The 22,089-nt window shown below is 33.0% G+C and overlaps 1 protein-coding gene across 1 annotated transcript in view; it reads right to left on the bottom strand.

The window, feature by feature from the left end:
* The window catches only part of LOC115880540 (A disintegrin and metalloproteinase with thrombospondin motifs 7), a 276,261-nt gene that overhangs the window by 227,741 nt on the left and 26,431 nt on the right, over positions 1-22,089 (bottom strand). Inside the window, exon 2 of the mRNA XM_030897765.1 lies at positions 15,685-15,936. Within this exon, the coding sequence (XP_030753625.1) occupies positions 15,685-15,805 (121 nt within the window). The 5' untranslated portion in view covers positions 15,806-15,936. The remainder of the gene's footprint in view (positions 1-15,684; positions 15,937-22,089) is intronic.

The following is a 22,089-nucleotide window of genomic DNA, read 5'->3' as shown; positions in this document are numbered from 1 at the left end:
AGACGATTTAGGTGACTTTTCCCGTATTGAGGAAAATCGTTTACTATTCCAGAAAATGTCAATCAAATTATAAAATCAAATGTTATAAAGTTTACAAAGTAAAAAAATGCACACTTACGATTAACATTAACACGGTTATTTTAGAGTTATTTAAAAAACGGTATGTTTCTTTTATCGAGATCTACCAGCCCTGAAAATATTTGCACTTACTTAAGACTCTTGCATAGTGTACATATACATCAGTCATTGAAGATTCTTGTTCTCGCAGTGTTCTTCTACTTCTATGCTCTGTACAGAGCATAGACGACTTAAAGCGTGTGCTTATGATGTAGGTTGTCAGTGGTTTTTAATAAGTCCACAGGACTTTTATCGCTGAATTCAAACATACGGGGATACACGGGCGTATATTTAATTTGTTTGCAAAATTTATATGAATATAATTTCGTTTGTTTAGCTTTATACTCCACTTTTATGATCCATATATTTATAGTTAATGGCACATAACATAATAATGTTTATGTATACATCATGACAGCTGTGTATTTGCAAATTTAGCAATACTATTTCGTTTCAGTTACGATAGATCTCCGGTATACCACGTATAACTAAGCTGGTATAACTAGTTGCAGAATCGGGATGATGAATGGTCCACTCCTGCTTTAATTCCATAATTTTTGAACTTATATTTTTATCTTGCTCCTGGTAGTTGCCGCCCGATAATACGTAATTTCCGATGCAAAAGTCACCTCTTGAAAACGAAAGAGAATCGAATTGGTACCTACTACGATGGTCGCCCACAGACCTGGCACGACCCACGTTCGGTATAAAGAAGCCCGCGAGAATTACAACCAGATAACACGGAGGAAGCCTAATGAAGACTTAAAGTACCGTACCACTCGTTTTTTTTCTTCGATTTTTTTCTCTTCGTCTCGCTTGGTACTCCGCAGCCACACATATTCAGACGACCGATAAAGAAATTTACATATATCTGATTTTACAATGAAGCAGTTTTAAGGTAATTTTGAAGGGAGTTGTAGGTATATAAGTTTTTTAGTATTTCCGCTCTGTAAGAAATATTGAAGGCGTGAAGAATATATTAAATTTAATTACGAATAATATCTGAAGTATTCTTGAATAGTTATATATTTATATATATATATATATATATATATATATATATATATATATATATATATATACACATATATATATTTATATATATATATAAATACAACTATTCAAGAATAAAAAGCGAAGTATTCCTTTGAATATTATATTTATATATATATATATATATATATATATATATATATATATATATATATATATATATATATATATATATATATATATATATATATATATATATATATATATATATATATATATATATATATATAAATACAACTATTCAAGAATACTTCAGATATAATATATATATATATATATATATATATATATATATATATATATATATATATATATATATATATATATATATATATATATTTTGGTGAAATTTGCGTATAGTTTGTTGTACTAGGTGTCTGATGGAATTAGCTCAATCCGTAGATCCCCAAATAAGAAAGATCACCAATTATGTCCTTATCACTTTGGTCCTTACTTCAAGAAAATGGCTGTGTATATTAAGATATCTTTTTTGAACATGGTATACATTGATACATGTTTGATACTAAGAGAATTTCGAACTTCCACTGTCTTTAATTTATTTAACTTACGCAACCTTTCGGTCAGATCTATTAAGTACTTAGCTCTATGTACTAGAGAACTCCATTCATCCGTGGAGATGGTGCAGTCATGTGTGAGGTTGTACGCTGGAGATGCCAGCATTGGTACGTCTGATAAATGGTTCCCATATTGTGGAAATTGCCATAGGATTTCCATGGATTGTTAAAGATGGCATTGTTGTTAGATATAAAAACGGTTTTTTTGAATTTACATTACGCATTCTTTTTTACATGAAGATCTACGGATTGAACTTATATACTATATATATTGAAGATGAAGATCTACGGATTGAACTATATAATATATATATATATATATATATATATATATATATATATATATATATATATATATATATATATATATATATATATATATATATATATATATATATTTTTTTTCCGACTACGAGACTACGAACCGAGGATTCAGCGTTCGAATCCGGGTCAGGGCAAAGACTTTTTTATTTTATTTTCGTTTATATTCTAATAGTAAAGTAATAAATAATTCTGGTGATTAAAAAAAAAACAAATATTTAAAACTTTAGTATCAGAATATAAATGAAAATAAAATAAAAAAAAACAACGCTTTATTGTACAGAAAGCCAAAACAGCTTCATCGACAAAGCAAAACAAAAAAAGGACAAAAACAAATATACAAATAATACAAAAAATACAAAAAATGTCATACAATACAAATCAATTCAAAAAAAAAATTACGTCATAAAATTACAAATAAAACATATATGGACATTGCAGAACACAGGCGTATCTAGAAAATTTTACAAAAGCAAAAACTGTAAATGGATAAAATCATGTTATAATAACATAAAATCAAGAGTTATAAAATATTAAATACTAGACCTTTAACCAGTGTGTGAGAGTATCAAAATATTAAAATTAAAATTCTAAATTGTTCATGATTAAACATCAACAAAAAGTCGTTGACCGCATATAGGGCTCTCTCCAGTAAGTATGATTTCAGAGCTTTGCGAAATGCGGGAAAGATTGAAAGTGACTTGATATTCGAAGGCAAATGATTGTACATTTTCTTGGCATTGTACAGTATTGAGCCCTTAACTAGTTCTGAGCTCGGGGTTGGCAGATAAATATCGTGCTCCGCATTCCTAAGTGGATAGTTGTGAGAAGGCCTTTCCGGAATAGAGAATATGTGCTTGCAGATTAAGCAAACGGATTCAAAAATGAATAAGGAAGGAAGAGTCAGTATTTTGAAATTTTTAAAGAAATTCTGGCAGTGAGTTCTACTGTTTAGTCCCAATAAGTATCGAACTGCTCTCTTTTGAAGTTTGAAAATACGATCAAATTTTGTCGCGCAGCAAGTACCCCAGAATGGAAGGGCATAACGAAGATGCGACTCAAAAAGGGCATAATAGACCATTCTAGAGGTTGATGAGTTAAGTTCCTTAGACACTGATCTTAGCGCAAAACAGGCAGAGCTTAGTTTCTTTGATAAGGCTTCGATGTGCAAGTCCCATTTTAAAAAGTTGTCGCACTGACCCGGATTCGAACTCAGACTCTTCGCTTGATAGGCAGAACCTCTACGCGCTGAGCTATGGAGACTCCGGTTTATATTCAATATTAGAATTTAAAGGACTAATAAAAATATAAGGTCTTCTTTCAATGCGCAGTAGGAAACGCAACGTTTACCGGCAGCCAGACGGGCCGCATGCTGTCCTAGAGAGCATAGTAAAAGATATATCAAAGAGCCAGACGTCTTAAAATACTTGTTTTTCCGACGTTGCTAGCTCTCGTACTATTTGTGAACGGTAAAAAATGCCGACACAAACCTACCGGGTGCGTCTCAAAAGTGGCTCACCCCTATAACTTTTTTATTTTTTCCATATAAAAGAACTAGATTTTGTATTATATAAATTAGGATTGATCGACGTATTCAATTGTTTTCTGCCACTTCCTGTTTCACCGGAAATAACTACAACTTTTGATTTTTAAATGGCACCCTCGGTATATTTCTATTTTATTTGATAGAAAATAACACTCTGAATAGAATGGCATATCATATGTCAACTTTTAACATTTCTTTTTCGCATATGGTTTATTTGAAATTGTAACATGCAGTTCATAACGACAATTTGACTCGAAACCCCAAGTGTGTGGTATCAAATTATTCGTAAGAAAGGCTTTTTCCAAATATGCTAATGAGCTACTCTTGTTCCATTTCAAAAATTGAGATATGATTAAAAATACGATTTGGGCATCTTTTAACCGGCCAGAACAAGACACGAAAGACATTAGACGATCAAAACTATTTTTCCAAAGCTCCTTGATTAAAAATTAGTGTTTTTAACACAGCTATGTGCTATGATTTTTTTTCAAGCGAAAATGTCAAAAGTTGACATATGATATGTCATTCTATTCAGAGTGTCAATTTATATATAATAAACAATCTCTTTTAGTGCGAAGTGTACAAGAAAGCTTAATAACCGTAAAAAAACTCATAGCAACTATAATAGTATTGTGAACAGAAAAACGGTAATAATGGTCCTTTATTTCCCTTAAGTGCTATTAAGAAGGTGAGTTTTGTTCATGTAAATAATAACTGTTTATATATTTATAATTAATTTATTTCTTTCCTAAAATATTTTGATTAAAAGAAAATATGTTAAAGTGGGAAACACTGTGCCGGTCAAGCTTAATCACGCGCCTAAAAGTTTATTTGATATAAAGTATACGCTTTTTTTTGTTTGAAAATTGCACTTTAAAATACATTCGAATAAATTTGGCATCTCAACTAAATTTAGAGAAAATATTCACCATTCAACCATCAAAAAATATATGTGATAGAGAAAATTGTTTGGTTAATAAAAAGATTTATGTTGTATCCTAGGTAGTATTTCAATTACCCAAATGTATTTTTCAAATTACAGTTTTCACTGTATAAAATTATATGACTGACAATGCCTCGTTTGTCACAAAAGAATATGTTAAAAAACAAAATTATAAAAATAAAATATAATAACTAAACTACGATATATCAAAATAATAAAAAAACAAAAGTTGTTTTTACAAAATAAGAAAAATAATTTCTCTTTACATTCTGACAGTCAACTTTATATTTTAAGTGGAATCTGAGGGTGTATGGTTAAAATTAGTCCATGATGTAAGTGCGAAAATTGAAAAATTATGTGAGGATATATCTGGCTTTATTTATTTACATACTACTATAGAAATTTGCTATTTATCAATGGAATTTTAAACGTCTATTATCGAAAGGCCGTGTAAAAGAATGTCCGCTTCTTGACGGAGGCGTTTCGACCATGCAAATCAATAATAATTTATCAATGGATTAATGATAGAACGGCCAAGGATATTTGAAATGTGTAAAATCCATCAAAACGTTGACTATTCTCCGATTTTCCCTTTTGACACTTAGCTCATCAGTTGCCATTTGCTTTATTTACTCAATATGTCGTCAACTGTCTTTTACATCATATTTCAAAACTTTTGCAACATAAATATGAAATTTTGAAATTTTCACATTTTCTGATATCGTCTGATAACAGTTCCTCGATTATAAGTAGAGGTAAAAAGATGTGGCTGTCACAATATTATGCTACTATTTTTTTTATAAAACTAAAGATGCTACAAACAAATTTGTCCTAATCCTCTTAGTTTTTGAAATGTAAATTTGAAATTGTTGCATTTTTTGACTCCTGAAAAGATGAAAACTGTGCCCCATAGCGTTTTTCACGTAGAATGCAGTAACAACTGGATTTTTTCTGAGAGCTATCATTCTTGAAAGATGACCCAGCCTTATGTTTTTTTTAATAGGATATCCTGTATATTATTTTTTTTAATTTTATTGGCCTGATTGTCGGATTTCTAGAAATATACTATAATCTATACTTATTTTCATAAACAAGGTAAAAAATGCGTTATTTAACTTTTTAAGATAAGCGATCGGTTTAAATTAGATATCCAAAATAATCTAATAATTTATTCGACATCAATTTTTGGTTATTGGCTATTCTACGCTAGTTTCTATCTGTGAAATTATTGCATAATTGCACAAAAAAGATATCTCTGTTTTACATCGTGTTATCCAAAAGCTGTGAAAGCTCATTTCAGTGTAGTTTATTACGATAACACGATGGGAAACAAAACTAACTGGTTAAATAAAATAAAACAAAATTATACTCTCTTTTAACAACTAGCTGGATTTATGTTAAAAATTATTATGAAAATTATTAACTAACGTATTTATGAAAATAAATTAAAAGAGTATATAATACCGATAAAAAAACCCGATAGAGTAGAGTCCTTCAATAAAGTAGATATTTTGAAAAAAAAAATAATATGGATATACAGGGTGGTCCGAACTGTATTCCGGAAACTTCGGCAGCATATTTATTATTATATATTATATTATTATTTTTTTTTTTTTTTTTTTTTTTTTTTCACTGCTCAGAACAGGTTTAAAGCTGCCTTATCGGTCCATGGGGCAAGATAAGGTGCTATTGTTAATCACCTAGAAAGGAACGAACAATGTTAGCAGCATCAAGCAGCACAGATTTCTGCATTAGGCGGTAAGTATTTTCAGGTATTCCAATTACTTTTAATTGTTCTTTCAGGTTGACCGGGATAATTCCAATGGTCGAGACAATCAACGGGACTACCTGGACCGATTCCATTTGCCATATATTTTTTATTTCTATTCTCAAATCTTGATACTTTGTTATTTTTTCTGTAAACTTGCTTTGTATATTGTTGTTGTTAGGAATAGAAATATCAATTAGTAAAACTGGTTTTTTAATTTTATTTATAAGCGTGATGTCCGGTCTGTTACTTCTAACGGTTTTATTTGTTAAGATTGTTTTATCCCGGTATATTTTGAAACTATTATTTTCGACTACTGGTGGTGGATGATATTTGTAGTAGGGCTCTTGGATTTCTCGGTCAATGTTGAATTGTTTGAGGATCTCCAAGTAGATGATTGATGCGACTCTGTTGTGTCTTTCCAGATACTTTGTACTCGCAAGATTACTGCACCCTGATAAAATGTGTTCTATGTTTTCACTTCCAGAATCACATCTAGGGCACTTGTCTGATATATTCTCCTTTAGGATGAGTTTCCGGTAGTTGCGTGTTGGAATAACTTGGTCTTGCATAGCCACTATGAATCCCTCGGTTTCTGAGTAGAGATAACCCGATGTTAACCAGTGCAATGATTCCACCTTTTCAATGTGATGTTGATCTAGCTCATTTAGGTACCGTCCGTGTAACTCCTTGGCTCCCCAAGTAGCTATTTTATTAGTGATTGATGTAGGAGTTGGAAAAGCACCATATTGTTTCTACTGAGGTTCAAGGGGGTGTATTTGACATCAGCTGAAGACACCGTGACGTAAAGGTTGCTGTTCTTGGTATAAAAGTATTCTCTGAGGCTCTTTATTTGCTCCCGACAGACATTAACAACATCCAGTAAACCTCTACCTCCAAGATTTCGAGGGAGGGTCACCCGTTCCGTAGCGCTTCTTGGGTGGTGATTTTAAATTTGGTTAAGGTTGTTCGTACCAGGCGATTTAGGGATTCCAAGTCTGTATGGGTCCATTTGACTATTCCAAAAGAATATGTAAGAACCGGTAGGGCATAAGTGTTTATTGCTTTAAAGAGGTTCTTAGAATTCAAACCTGTCTTTAGAAGGGAGGTAAGTCGCAGTCGGAAGGCGGTCGATAGGCGGTTTTTAATAATTCCATGTTCTATTTTGTGTGTTTGTAGCATTCCAAGATATTTATACGGCTCAGTCGACATTGCGGAGATAATAGTTTTCTCATCTAGATTCAATTCTGGTGTTTCGCATAGTTTTCCTCTTATGATTGAAACAGTCTGACATTTGCTCGTACCAAAGGTCATTCCAATATCTGCGCTGATTTTATGAACGGTACGCAGAAGGTTTTCAAGTTGGTTTTTTGTTGCAGCATATATCTTCAAGTCATCCATGTATAGTAGGTGTGTAATGAGATGACGTCTGTTTCTCGTTCGTAGTGAGAATCCATAACCTGTTTCATTGATTATCCGCGATAGTGGATTTAAGGCTAGACAAAACCAAAGGGCGCTAAAAGAATCCCCTTGGAATATCCCTCTACGAATTGGAATTTTTGGCGATGTTATGTCAAAGGGAGCAGACCTGAGTTGAGGGAGGTCGTCCATGAAGACATGGTCTCTTTAAAGAATCGGCAGATTTTGGGGTCAACATTGTAGATTTCTAGAACTTGCAACAGCCAGCTGTGTGGTATGGAGTCGAACGCTTTCTGATAGTCAATATAGCCCATGAAGAGATTTCTTTTGTTATGTCTGGCTTGCTCCAAAACCACCGAGTCTATTACAAGCTGTCTTATTATTATTATTATTATTATTATTATTATATTCTGCAGATAAAAGTAAGTAAAAAAGTTCGTATGAATGTAGGTCCTAAAATGCTTAGTTTCAGAGAAACAGGGTGTAGAAGTTTCATTTTTATTTCAATTTTTTCCAAATAATTTCTGAACTAACATCAATATTTGAATGAAAATTGGTGTCTGAGAGTTTTTTGACATGAGAAATTTGATTTTGATGTCAATATGACTCCTACTAGTAGAGGGCGCCACCTACATATTTTTTAACTGGTACATACATTTACGACGTTTTTTACGTGAAGAAGGTCTCTTGGTAAAAATAGCTACAAGTAATGGTTTTCGAGATATTTGGAATTGAAATTTTCAATACCTGTTATCGTTGACATAAATTTAACATGTTGACTGAATAGTTATTAGACTGAAATCATAAATTTAAAATGTTTTTGTGCCAAAAGTTCAACAGAAACTGTTTTATCATCAATTTTTCAAAGAAAAATTTATGATTTATCTAAAAAACAAAAATTTCCAAAATTTATCATTTCAGTCAAATAATTATCTATTCAACATGTTTATTTTTTGTCAATAATAACATGTATTGACTATTTCCATTCTAAATATCTTGAGAACAGTTGCTCGTAGCGATTTTTACCAAGAGACATAATTTACGTAGAAAATCGCGAAAATGTAAATTTTTTCACTCAGTAGTTTTATACAGGTACGGACGAAAAGTTATTACTCTTCAAAACAATTAAAACACATGTAGGTGTCGCCCTCTACTAGTAGGAGTCATATTGACACCAAAATCAAATTTCTCATGTCAAAAAACTTCCAGACACCAATCTTCATCCAAATATTGACGTTACTTCAGAAATTATTTAGAAAAAATCGATATAAAAATGAAATTTCTATACCCTGTATCTCTGAAAGTAAGCATTTTAGGACATACATTTGTACGAACTTTTTTACTTATCTTTATCTGCAGAATTAGCTGCCGAAGTTTCCGGAATACAGTTCGGACCACCCTGTATATTATATTTTTAGACAGCTAGTAAAAATGCACATAAAATAGAAAAACAATATAGAGAGCGTCCCATTTAAAAAACATAAGTTTGAGACATATTTCAAAAATGAGAGCTTCCAGAAAAAAAAATAGCTTCAAGAAAATAACTACGGAATACAGTTATCACTTTTCGGACAGTTCTAAGGTAATGAATATGTGTTCTAAAACCACAAAGGGACTGCTGATGCTTAGTAAGAATAAAGTGCGGATTACAACAGATCTCTTGACAGAACATATGGTTGTTAAGTTACCTGAATAAGCTCAACTTGTACCAAGGAAGTCTTTGTTGTAGACTCTGCAATAAAGACCTTGAAACAGCGGAGTACATTATATGTCACTGCGAGGCTCTGGATCATAAGCGACACTTTTTACTTGGGTAAGTAAGGCTAGAACCGGAGGATCTATGGCAGGACCTATCAAGGACCTGCAGAGGTTGGTACAGGGATAGAAGAATGGGTGCAGACATACAAAGGAGGCAAACACAACAGCCCTCAAAGGTGTCAGTGTTTCCGACAGAGGACGGCCTCTTATTATTGGAAAAAAGGTAACCAAGATACAAAGGCATTTCACGAACAAAGAAGGCTAGGACAAATCTGTATATATCATCGTCAATTGAATAAAAAATGATATAAAGATGCGTAAACCTCATCTTTGTATCTCTACTTATAGAGAAGGAAAGGAACTACCAACACACTATACTACATACTCATAAGAGCTACTATCAAGGCCAAGCAGCAAGAGACGTGGCATCACCGGGAGGACTGCGCTATAGCTCGAAGACTGTGGCCAGTGGTAGATAGCAAAAAGACAAAACAACTACTAGAGCACAAAATGAACCTAGCACGCATAATTGTAGGTGTCATCACTGGAATCACCACGAAGGTAAACCTAGTGAAATAGAAGATTTCCAACACAACTGCTGTGCCACTGTCCGGCATTGGAATACCGAAGCTTTAAAACTTTACCACAAGGTCTTTTGGAGGTACTAGAGCAAGCAGCAGAAGCCAACATCAGCGACATCGAGAAATTTGCAAAGGACTGGAAGAGCTTTAACACAAAGGAAGAATGAGAGGAAGGTTTGGTACAATAATACAGGGGTATCGCAAGGGCCCAAGGCCTTCGAGTGAGGGATCAAATATGATCACAAACCCCTAACCTACTAAATTACTCATAAAGGAAAAACCCCATAAAACACACGAAAACGATGGGATGTCATCTACTTAAGTTATATTATAGTCTATATATAATTTTGATGAACTTGAATTGTTAACATTAAATTATTACTGATGCACAGTTGAACTCCCAACTGAGGTTTAATATTATTTTTAGGATGACGATTTGTATTTAAACTAATGATATATTAACAGCGCTCATTCCTTTATCTACTTTTTATGTATTTTGTAAGGTTTCAATATTTTACATTTTAATGTTGAATTTTGAATTATGCAAATGTACTCCGTAACAAGATTTATAAATTTTGAAATATTGTAAATGAATTCTCCAAGCAGGTGTATAATAATCAGATATCTTACCTTCATTGTCACTCAATCAGCACGGATTATATTTAAAGCAAATATATGGTTAAAGATCGTGCACTGCAGATTAGAGCAGTGGATTATTTATACGTTTTTGCAATTAACATATCAAATTTCTTCTTTTTATACATTGACAAGTTTATGCATCGATTATCCTGATTAAACTCCAATTAAGGAACTTTGGTATGCAAATTTTTCAGCCAATCAAAAACCAGCAGATCTATGAGCGGAGTAATACTTAAATCTTCCTTCCATGCTTTTCAAACAGTTGATAATTTTTTCGTTTCTGTTGATCTTATCTTATTCTGTTAATTTGGATTTATCACTGCAGAAATTTATAAAGTTTTTGTAATAAAATCAAATTGTTATGCATTAAGGTTTCAGGAAGGAATAATGGTAATATTTACTAGGGTGTTTCAAAATAAAAAAAATATATTTTTTTTATTATGGTGTTGAAAAGTTGAAAGTACATTTAAAAAAAAAATTTTGGCGCCTAGGAGAACCCTTAATATTAATATTAAGGTTTACCACAATTTATTTGTTGTTTTTCCATTTAAATAACACGGAAATTTTTCTTTTTTATTTTTGAATTTTAATAACTTCGGAATGGTTTGTTTCCGCAACATCCTCGCGAGAAAGTTTATAGGAAATTTCACGCTCTACAAAAAACATCTGAGGTCAAAGTTCAACCATTTCAAAATATCAGCGATCAAAAATAACACCATTCGAAAATTTCAAATATTTTCTAATAAAACTAAAAAAAATATCATACTCGATATTTATGTAATATTTTTCCTGTAAAATCACTTCAATTCTGTTAATCTATGACTGTAATCTATTTATTTTGTTAATTTTTTGTTTTTGTTAAATTTTGTTTTTAAAAAATTGTGCATTATTAAATATTATTTAATGGAAAATAAATTTCTTGCAGTTTTTAGATATATAATAAAATTATATAAGAGTTTCTTGCCTTGAACTGCTAATATAGAAATTAATTCCACGCTGTGTTCGACATAATGTGGATCAACCTGCTCTCACTACCGGTTTCGGGGCCCTACCCCATCATCAGATGAGCTTGGGTATTTCCACAATATGTCGAGCACAGCGCAGAGTATATAAACACGACTTGTCGTAAAGTAGCGGTAAGATATTAAGTCCCGCATCGCGAGATAGCGGCCTGCGTGCAATGGTAGTACTTTCGTACCACTGAGGCACAACTATCGAAAGTAAATAAAGGATTTTTTCGGCTAGCCCAAATTATATAATGGAAAATAAATTTCTTGCAGTTTTTAGGTATATAATAAAATTATATAAGAGTTTCTTGCCTTGAACTGCTAATATAGAAACTAGTTCCACGCTGTGTTCGACATAATGTGGAACAACCTGCTCTCACTACCGGTTTCGGGGCCCTACCCCATCATCAGGTGAGCTTGGGTATTTCCACAATATGTCAAGCACAGCGCAGAGTATATAAACAGGACTTGTCGTAAAGTAGCGGTAAGATATTAAGTCCCGCATTTACTCTGCGCTGTGCTCGACATATTGTGGAAATACCCAAGCTCACCTGATGAGGGGGTAGGGCCCCGAAACCGGTAGTGAGAGCAGGTTGATCCACATTATGTCGAACACAGCGTGGAATTAATTTCTATATTAGCAGTTCAAGGCAAAAAACTCTTATATAATTTTATTATATACCTAAAAACTGCAAGAAATTTATTTTCCATATATAATTTGGGCTAGCCGAAAGAAAGCCTTTATTTACTTTCGATAGTTGTGCCTCGGTGGTACGAAAGTACTACCATTGCACGCAGGCCGCTATCTCGCGATGCGGGACTTAATATCTTACCGCTACTTTACGACAAGTCGTGTTTATATATGTATTTCTGCGCTGTGCTCGACATATTGTGGAAATACCCAAGCTCACCTGATGATGGGGTAGGGACCCGAAACTGGTAGTGAGAGCAGGTTGATCCACATTATGTCGAACACAGCGTGGAATTAATTTCTATATTAGCAGTTCAAGGCAAGAAACTCTTATATAATTTTAAATAATATTTATACCCTGCTGGCAAGCGAACCTTTGGGTCGGCGTTTACATGTATAGGAGTGAGTCGTTATGGCAATCTAGTAAGTCGGAGTAAGCAAAAATACGAAGTATTTATTACATAACTACTTAATCTGACGCTAGATTCCATGCGCTTGGGAAAATACTCGCCTTCTGGCTTTATTCAATACATCCTATTTTACTAAGCGTGTTGACCGTACTCTTCGTACACATGAAAACCGGCACCCAAGACCAGAAATACCGACCCTTAGTATATTTGTGCATGTTGTGAGGTACGTGTTGAGTAAATTAACAAAAAAAAATGATTACAGATATATAGGTTAACAGAATTGAAGTAATTTTTCAGGAAAAATTATATAAATATCGCGTATGATATCTTTTTGTAGTTTTTAATATTAAATTTAGAATGGTGGTATTTTTTATCGCTGATATCTCTGAGACGGTTGATCTGAGAAACTTTGAACTACAGATGTTTTTTGTAGAGCGTAAAATTTCCTATAAATCTTCTCGCGAGGATGTTGCGGAAACAAACCATTTCGAAATTATCAATATTCAAAAATAAAAAATAAAAATTTCCGTGTTATTTAAATGGAAAAACAACAAATGTTGAAAACAACAATTGAGGTAGACCTTAATATTAATATTAAGGGTTCTATAAAATCACGAATAAAGAAACGAAATAACCCACATTACGAGAATTAAGAATTTCATCAATCGAAGAATGGGAACAAATTTCACAGACCTATACTACTTAGATAATCCGATAGGTAGCATGCGAAACCGTCTGAGAGAGTGCATAAATGCTCGAGGAGGAAATAGAGGCATTTCAATCGTTTTCTTATTTTTTTTGTTTTTACACTTTGAATTTATTTTTCATTTTTAAAGTTTATAAATCATTTTTTTATTATTTATTACATTTAGTAATTTAAGAATACAGAAACAACTTCAAACTTTTGAGACCAAATCATGATAAACTTTATAAATTAATATTTAGTGGAACATCTTTTGAAATTACCAAACATTCATATACAATAATTTTGGACATATGTTATATAGATGATTTTAAACTGAGGACTATGAAATATTTGCATGAGTAAACCTCTTAAATCCATATTTATAAACACATCACCACACCGACAAAGAAATAAATTACAAACAAAATATCTAGAATTCCAGTACAAAATAGAACATTTCCAGTGTTTTTTCAAGCGACCGCGCTATATTTTCAATGTCTATTCTAAAACCGCTGACGTTGGTGCACTTAGTCCGCTCACGGAGTTTTTTTATAAACTTGTTATCTTATTTTCTCCGAGTTTTTAATGAAATAAATGGTTCGAGAATACTTTGTTGTGATTATCGCGCGTTTTAAGCCGGTAGACAAATTTTAAAAATAAACATCGAATTAATACTCGCAAACAACGTCCGGCGAAAAAGCGAAGAGTTTAGTTTGAATGAAAATAAGGCGTCGGTTCATTCATTAAAAAGGTTCTTTCCAAGATTGGCCGAAGTCGAAGAGTAAAGATAGTAATTTCTAAGGTCCAACCGAACCTGGGTTTTAGTCTCGGCCAAGACCGAGACCGAGACCAGAGAGAAATTCTCGGTCGAGAACGAGACCGAGACCTAGACACGATGCAATATTTATTTAATAGTTTATTATATGAAAAACATCTGATAATAATGTAATAAAAACGTTATTTTCATGCAAACGGTTTTATTAGGGATTTAGTACTATAAAATTCTTTTTTTTAGTCTATGTTATAGGCTAAAAAAGTAATTTTTCAGCATTGCATCCTTTCAAATTATGCAGTGTTTCATCATATTCTTTCTAAATAGTTGTTTGTTAGAGACGTTTGTTGGTGGTGCAGACTATAAATTTATAAGCTGCTGGTTTCGGAACTCTGTATGGACGCGAATAATTACATAAAAAAATTACTTCTAGTAGGATATACGAGTAATTTATATAAAAGCACAATTCAGTTAAATTTATAAAAATTACATTAATAAGACACTAGCAACTAGCATCGTACATTGTTTCCGCATTGAAATACGAAGAAGATTCTTCAGCCGTCCGGGAAGTCCCCTTCGTGATTCGGTCAGATCACATCTATATGGATCAGATATTATTATGATCCATTCTCGGTATCATAATATATATTATTATAATCCATTCGACTTCGGACGAGTATTTCATTCATCCACGTATCGATAGGTAGAGCGATACGCTCAAAAATAAGTCAGTTTGACGATCGTGACCAGTCTCGGCCGTGGTCGATAATCTCGGCCTTTTTATGCCGCGAACGAGACCGAAATCTCGGCCTGATTTTTAGCCGAGAATGAGTGTAACCGAGACCGAGATCTCGGTATGACCTTAGTTATTTCGTATTTCCTCGTCTCACTTTGTCTCGCCTACCTATTTTTATTTCGGAAAACGTCCCTACACTACTCGCGAAACAGAATAACAATGTTGTCTCATGTTGTCTCGTTCAATATGGTTCCGACTTGAAAATCTTCAATTTTGTGTCGGTTTTTGAGCCAGAGTCAAAGAACTTTTTTCATAAATCTCAGGGAAATACGTAAACCTAGACATTTCTAAAATATTAAATTACATCTCTTTAAGTTGATATATATTCCACAAGATTCCTTTGAACACGCATTTATAAGTACCTATAACAGAAAATTAAGGACGAACTTTTTCACATTAATTCAAAAGACCTCCGAGTCACTCAAAAAAAGAGTCACATTCCTCCACTATTATTCTCGTCGATTTTGCGAGTAGTGTAGTTTTACGAAATAATAATAAGCCGAGGAGGGCATTTAAGGCCGATGCTAAACTTTAAACAGAGCTAAACAGTTTAATGACATTCCTCTCAAATGTCTCATAAAAATATTTATAAAAAAAACTTACCTCTATATTTGCTGCCTGCCTGTTGTGATTCTTGTTCCTGTCGGCCCAAAACTCCAAACGACAGAAACCAGACTAATACACACGGCAGTATACTATTGGGCCCCATTATAGAGGGGCCCATATCACCGGCACTGCACTGAAAAACTTTGCAGTACAAGCAAAAACTGTATTTTTTGTAGATCGGGTAAGTTCAGAAAAAGTCAGTTTTCTTCTTGTATTTTCTAGTAACTCTATTGCGAACAGGACGGTAATCTGAAATAAGAAATATTGGTATTAGATTTTTTTATACTTCGATAAATAATACCAAGTCTAATAAACATTAAACACAAATTCAATAGTATACTCATAAAGATACAAAAGTTACCAAGTGTAAGGATTTCTAAAATAATAATTTTCTTTAGAAGAAAATAAGTATGTTATAGCAACAACTGATCTCTACCACAGTTTCTTATTAAATAATGAATATTTTTCATATTCTTACGTAACTCAGTGTTTGTGGACTGACTCTGAACATAGGCCGGCTCTATATTTACTTAAATTTGAATTTGAATTCGACTTATTACTAATCTAGTAGAATGTAGAATGGTTAGGAGGGGAGTTAATCACCGCGACCTTATAGACCTATGGGTACGTTTATGTTGGAGCTGCGATAAACGATAAAAGCAGTGAATTAGCGCTGCTCTTATTGTTGCTCAACTGCCAACCGTGTCTCGACGCGTTGCTTCAGCATAAACACCTACATATAAATTAATATAATAATATTCTTTGCTTCGCTACTATCGCTGCTCTTATCGTTTATCGCCGTTCCAACATAAACGCACCCTATTGTGTGTCCCCCTTTCTTGAGTTATAACGAGTTGTAACTCATCATCAGTCTCAAGGCTATAACAAAAGCCAGTATCTGAGACGGCTTTACAGAGGCCAGCTCTCCATCCTCGACATCAGCTGTACCAAACTTCATTCATCGTTCGTTCATGGCACGAATGGTCGTCATTTCGGTGCACTCAGTGATAAGGTGTTCTGGTGTTTCCCCATTTTCCCCACAGAATCTGCATTCGCCGTTGTTTCTCAGCTTCAGCCTACTGAGGTGTTCGTTGAGGAGACAGTATCCTGTTAGAAACCCCGTGACAATCCAAAGATTGTTTTTACTTAAATCAAGGAAAACCTTTGATTTTTCTCGGTGGTAAGTTCTGAGGAACTTTTTCGAGTGTCTTAGACCGTTGGAGGACACCCATTCCAAGTTACGGATGGAGTCTTCCAGATTCTTTAGTTCCGCTTTCAGTTGTTTCTCGTTTGGAAAACAGAACGGTTCTGGTCCAGTTAGTGGAGTGTTCGCTCCTTTCCTAGCTAGGTCATTTGCTTCTATCATTTCACTTCTTGTTGTTATTTTCGTTGCCTAATTTGTTGGGCTTCTCTAGTCATTCTTTGACCAACTTCGAATTGATGGTTACTGATCGCGTTTAATGCTGCTTGACTATCGGATAGGATGGCAATTTCCTGTTTTCGATAGTTCCTATCTAAGATAAATTGTACGAATCTTTCGATAGCGTAAATTCCTGCCTGAAGGATATCGGGATAGGTGCCCATTGGTTCGGAGTATTTAGTTTTCGGCCCAAATACTAAATACTCCTATCTCTGTCCAAGCTTTGGTTGTGGAAGCATCAGTATACCACAGTAATTCGTTGCGTTTCTTCCTTCCCCCAATCCCTTTTATTACTCAATACTACAGTGAGGTGTTTCTCAAAATTGTAAATTCTTGGTATGTCATCCACTGGGAGTTGGAGAAGTGGAATTTTCTTTTTGAGGGTGTTCCAAGCCCCTGACCTGAAAATTCTCCCAATACTGTTTCCGTCAATGACCACTCTAATCATTGTCGCATTGGCATAACTACCGACGACAATGTGCAGTGGTATTAGGTCTAGAATGACCTCCATTGCTGCTGTTGGTAAATCTAGTAAAATAATCTAGTAAATCTTAGTTTGAATGGATTAATATGTTCAAGATGCCGTTTCTCAAGAAATATTTAATCTTGTAGCATCGATTTCGTCTTTTACCTTGTATCGTTCATTCAATAGCACTTTAATTGATTCAAAAAGACCTTTAAACGTATCCACTAGTTTACTAGTGTTCTGTTATCGTTATTGCTCGGTAGACTTCAAATGTTGGTGAGTACAGGCTCACTAGTTTGAAATCACCCTGATTATTTTTTAAATATGCAGTTTAATCATTAATATGTACTACTAGAGCGGCCTCCACTTCAGTTTTAACATATTGATCTCTTATAGCTCCTAGACGATGAAAACGAGCATGTTGAACAAGTTGTTGTAGTGGAGTCAGATAAACTAGATGTAAAGTAATTTTTCCTTTGAAGTCATGACATAATTACTGCACTAATGTTGCTAAAAAGTACAAGAATTCACTGCGGTAAAATCTGAAACACTTCGCAAAGAAATCCCACTTCAGATGATCGTTACCACTTCAGATGATGAATTCCACTTCCGATTTCTACCAGGGTTTCTTATTGAATAATAAATATTCTTCGTATTCTTACGTAACACAGTTTTTGTGGACTGATTTATATTAAATCATCCTACTGTTAGAGAAACCTTCGACTATATAGATGCACAATTCTATAGGATATCTAACACATGTTAACTCTAATTATATCCGAATGAGCAAACACTTTCTTGTTGGTTGTGAGTTAGAAACTATATTTCTTTCAGTGACTAGAATATGAGCAAGAAGCATTAAAGAAATAATCGTTTAATATAAGTTTGACTGTTTCTATGACAATATAACTTTCGTTACTTTTCCAAAAGTACCGTATGATCAAAACGTCGTATTATGATCGAGAGAACTTTGACTTCCTCAATTTAGAGAATTGTAATAATTTTTTTCTTAAAAACTATGCAAGGTACGCTTGATCATTATACTATTCTACTCTCGTCGGGCAGATTTTGATCGATATTTTATCGTATTTTTTCTATCCATTTCAATTACTGATTGCACGTCTCAATTCACTTTATGTCTATTACATTCTAATAAAAATTAATGCATAATTGTCATATACAATTATTTTCAAGAAAAAGTCTAAGTGATTTTTGTAAGGAGCAATGTAATCTATATCTTGACTATCGGATAGGATGGCAATTTCCTGTTTTCGATAGTTCCTATCTAAGATAAATTGTACGAATCTTTCGATAGCGTAAATTTCTGCCTGAAGGATATCGGGATAGGTGCCCATTGGTTCGGATTATTTAGTTTTCGGCCCAAATACTAAATACTCCTATCCCTGTCCAAGCTTTGGTTTTGGAAGCATCAGTAACTCCAAGCTATTTTTCTCATGTTAAACTATAGAGGCGTTAGCTTTTCCCTCTTTTCAGGACATAGGACCTTCTTGCAGGATTGTGACATATACGTATAAGGTACCCTGAGATTTTGGAAGTAACCTTGCAACAGAAATTATCTACTGTCTCCACGTATATTCGTTTTTTTTTTATCATAAGGTATCTAAGCGGATAGTACCATGTCAAGAGGTCTTCAACGTACCTTAAGTTATTTTTTTTAATTGAGATGCCTCTTAACTTTTTGGTTTATATTTGACCTGGAGTGATTTTCTAGCAAGGCTTTATTTGTTTTTTCCCTAATCATGAATTCCTTCGTTCAAATCTTCGATTCGTGTAAAAAGAAGACTATCTGTGTTTCGCACGACAATCAGTCAACATACTATACAACAGCTCACGTACATTACTTTGACTAGTTGCTTTGTTTATATTGCCTATAAATCCCTGCTTTGAATAAGTGGATGATCTATTATAAATTCCATTCCGAAGCTAGTTTAATTTAAATAATTGTTGAATGCTATTGTAATAATTTCTTGGACAAAACCTAATTAAAGTATGGTGAAAACTACTTAAAAATATATAATTATCTGAAAGGTCTATGTATAGAGAGAAATATACCTTCACTGTCTGATATCTTAATTAAATGAAAATATTACTTACTTGCAATACACGTTTCATTATATTGGCAATTCGTAATATCGATAATGAGTTAATTATAGGTCTGTCTTAGTACTTATCTTAATAATAGAGTAAATGTGGAATGTTTTATCTTTTAAATTGCTAATAAGTGTATTGTTAGTGTTTCTAATAAAAAAAATCTGTTTAATAACCTGTTTAACGATGTGCTGAAGCAATAATAAACAATATTTCGTGATTGCTTTATTTTATTAAACAACTCAACATTTATATTAAGACATTATGATAGTTAGGAGACAATTTAATTATATTATATGAACGTTTAAATAACTAATTAAGGACTAGTGTATAAAAAGTAGTCCCATTTCCAATGTAGTAATTCGTAATGACCGGCCATTATACAGGGGTAAGTGTGTCTGACCTCTAACTCGAGAAGACCAGAATTGATCCCTAGTTGTTGCGGTCGTTTACATCTTCTTATACCGGGTCTCAAATGTGGCTTACCCCTAAAACTATTTTATTATTTCATATAAAAAAAGAGATTTGGTAAGTTAATATATGACATAAATTATGACTGATTGACGTATTCAATTGTTTTCTGTTTCATGGAAAATGACTACAATTTTTGATATTTAAAGGGCATCTTCGGTATTATTTTACTTTATTCGATAGAAAATAATACTCTGTAATAGAATAACACATCATATGTCAAGTTTTAACATTTTCGAATGCAGTTTATTTGAAATTGTAATATGCGTTCATAATGACAATTTAACTCGAAATACCAAGTGTGTGGTACAAAATTATTCGTAAAAAATGCTTTTTCCAAATATGCCAATGAGCCACTCTCGTTCTATTTGAAAAAGTTGAAATATGATTAAAAATACAATTTGGGCATCTTTTAACGGACAAAGACAAGACAATAAAAACATTAGACGATCAAATTTATTTTTCCAAGGATTCTTGATTATAAAACGTGATGATAACAGCCATGGCACTCTAGATTGAAATTTAAAATACGATCTTTTCTTAAGAGAAAACGTTTAAAACTTGACATATGATATGTCATTCTATTCAGAGTGTCATTTCCTATCGAATAAAGTAATAAAATACCAACGGTGCCATTTTTAAGATTAAAAGTTGTAGTCATTTCCGATGAAACAGGAAGTGACCGAAAATAATTGAATACATAAATCAATCTTAATTTATGTCATATATTAATATAAGAATTTTGAAAAGTTATAGGGGTGAGCCACTTTTAAGATGCACCCAGTATAGTGCCCTTTGGATTAGGCTTATATCTCGTGTTCTGCGATGTTTATATCGTTATCTTTTATAATTTTGGATAATATACTTTAAATAATAAAGCATTGTTAAAAACTTTAAGCATTTATAACTAATATTCTATCAGAGCTATAAAAGCAGAAATATTCTAGACAGTGTAATTTAGTAAATATTCCAATAATTCTTACTAATAAGCCATAGCCACTACTCAGATACAAAAAAATCCATTTTAAAATGTCTGCGTTTGAGATACAATAAAAAAAACGATATTCGCTAAACACAGGCAGCTAAAATGCGGATTAATTGGTCTACTTGAGCCATCATAGACGAAGCAAAAAGCAGCCATTTCACTTCGTTGTAAATTGGAAAAAATTAAACATAAAAGAGTTCCCGGGATCGATTATTCAGATGCGTTAATAAAAGTGAAGTAGACCATTAAAAACACGAAAATCTCTTTTTAAACGTCCCTGATTAGTACCTGTTTTAGTAGGTATTTGTCTCACTGTAACGGTAAACTTTAAACAAATTAAATATGGAAATAAAGGTCTTTATTCAATTAAAGGAAAGGAGAAAACCTAATTTGTAATTTAATAACAATTGCCAACAGAATCTCAAATTAAAAATGGTCAGAGTGTGTCAACTACTGTTTGGTTAGGTTGTAAAACTTGCTGTAGTTGGTTTTGAATGAAACTTCTTCTAATATTAGATAAATGAATGTTTTCGAGAGTGTCTTAGAGATCATCCAGAACTGTATTTTCTGAGGAATACCAATCAAGATTTTTTATGACCCTCTAACCCCCTATTTCACGTTATCTCAAAACCCGGGTGGGTCTCAAAAGTAGCTCACATCTATAGATTTTTTTTTAATTTTTTCAGTTAAAAAAGAAGATTTGGTGTTTTAGGATGAAACATAAATTAGGAGAGATTGACCAATTAGAAACATAAATTAGGAGAGATTGACCAATTACAAATAGATTGACCAATCTTCGGCCACTTCCTGTTTCAGCGGAACTGACTACAACTTTTGATTTTTAAACGGCACCCACCATATTTTTTTTCCTTATTCGATAGAAAATGACAATCTGAATAGATATTTTCGCTTAAAACAAAATTGTATTTTAAAGTTCAATATAGAGCCATG

The sequence above is a fragment of the Sitophilus oryzae genome, unplaced genomic scaffold, assembly GCF_002938485.1.
Source record: "Sitophilus oryzae breed Bouriz unplaced genomic scaffold, Soryzae_2.0 scaffold_1625_pilon_pilon, whole genome shotgun sequence".
NCBI lineage: Eukaryota > Metazoa > Arthropoda > Insecta > Coleoptera > Curculionidae > Sitophilus > Sitophilus oryzae.
The sequence above is the reverse complement of the archived record's forward strand: the minus strand, read 5'-3'. Positions and strand labels throughout refer to the sequence as shown.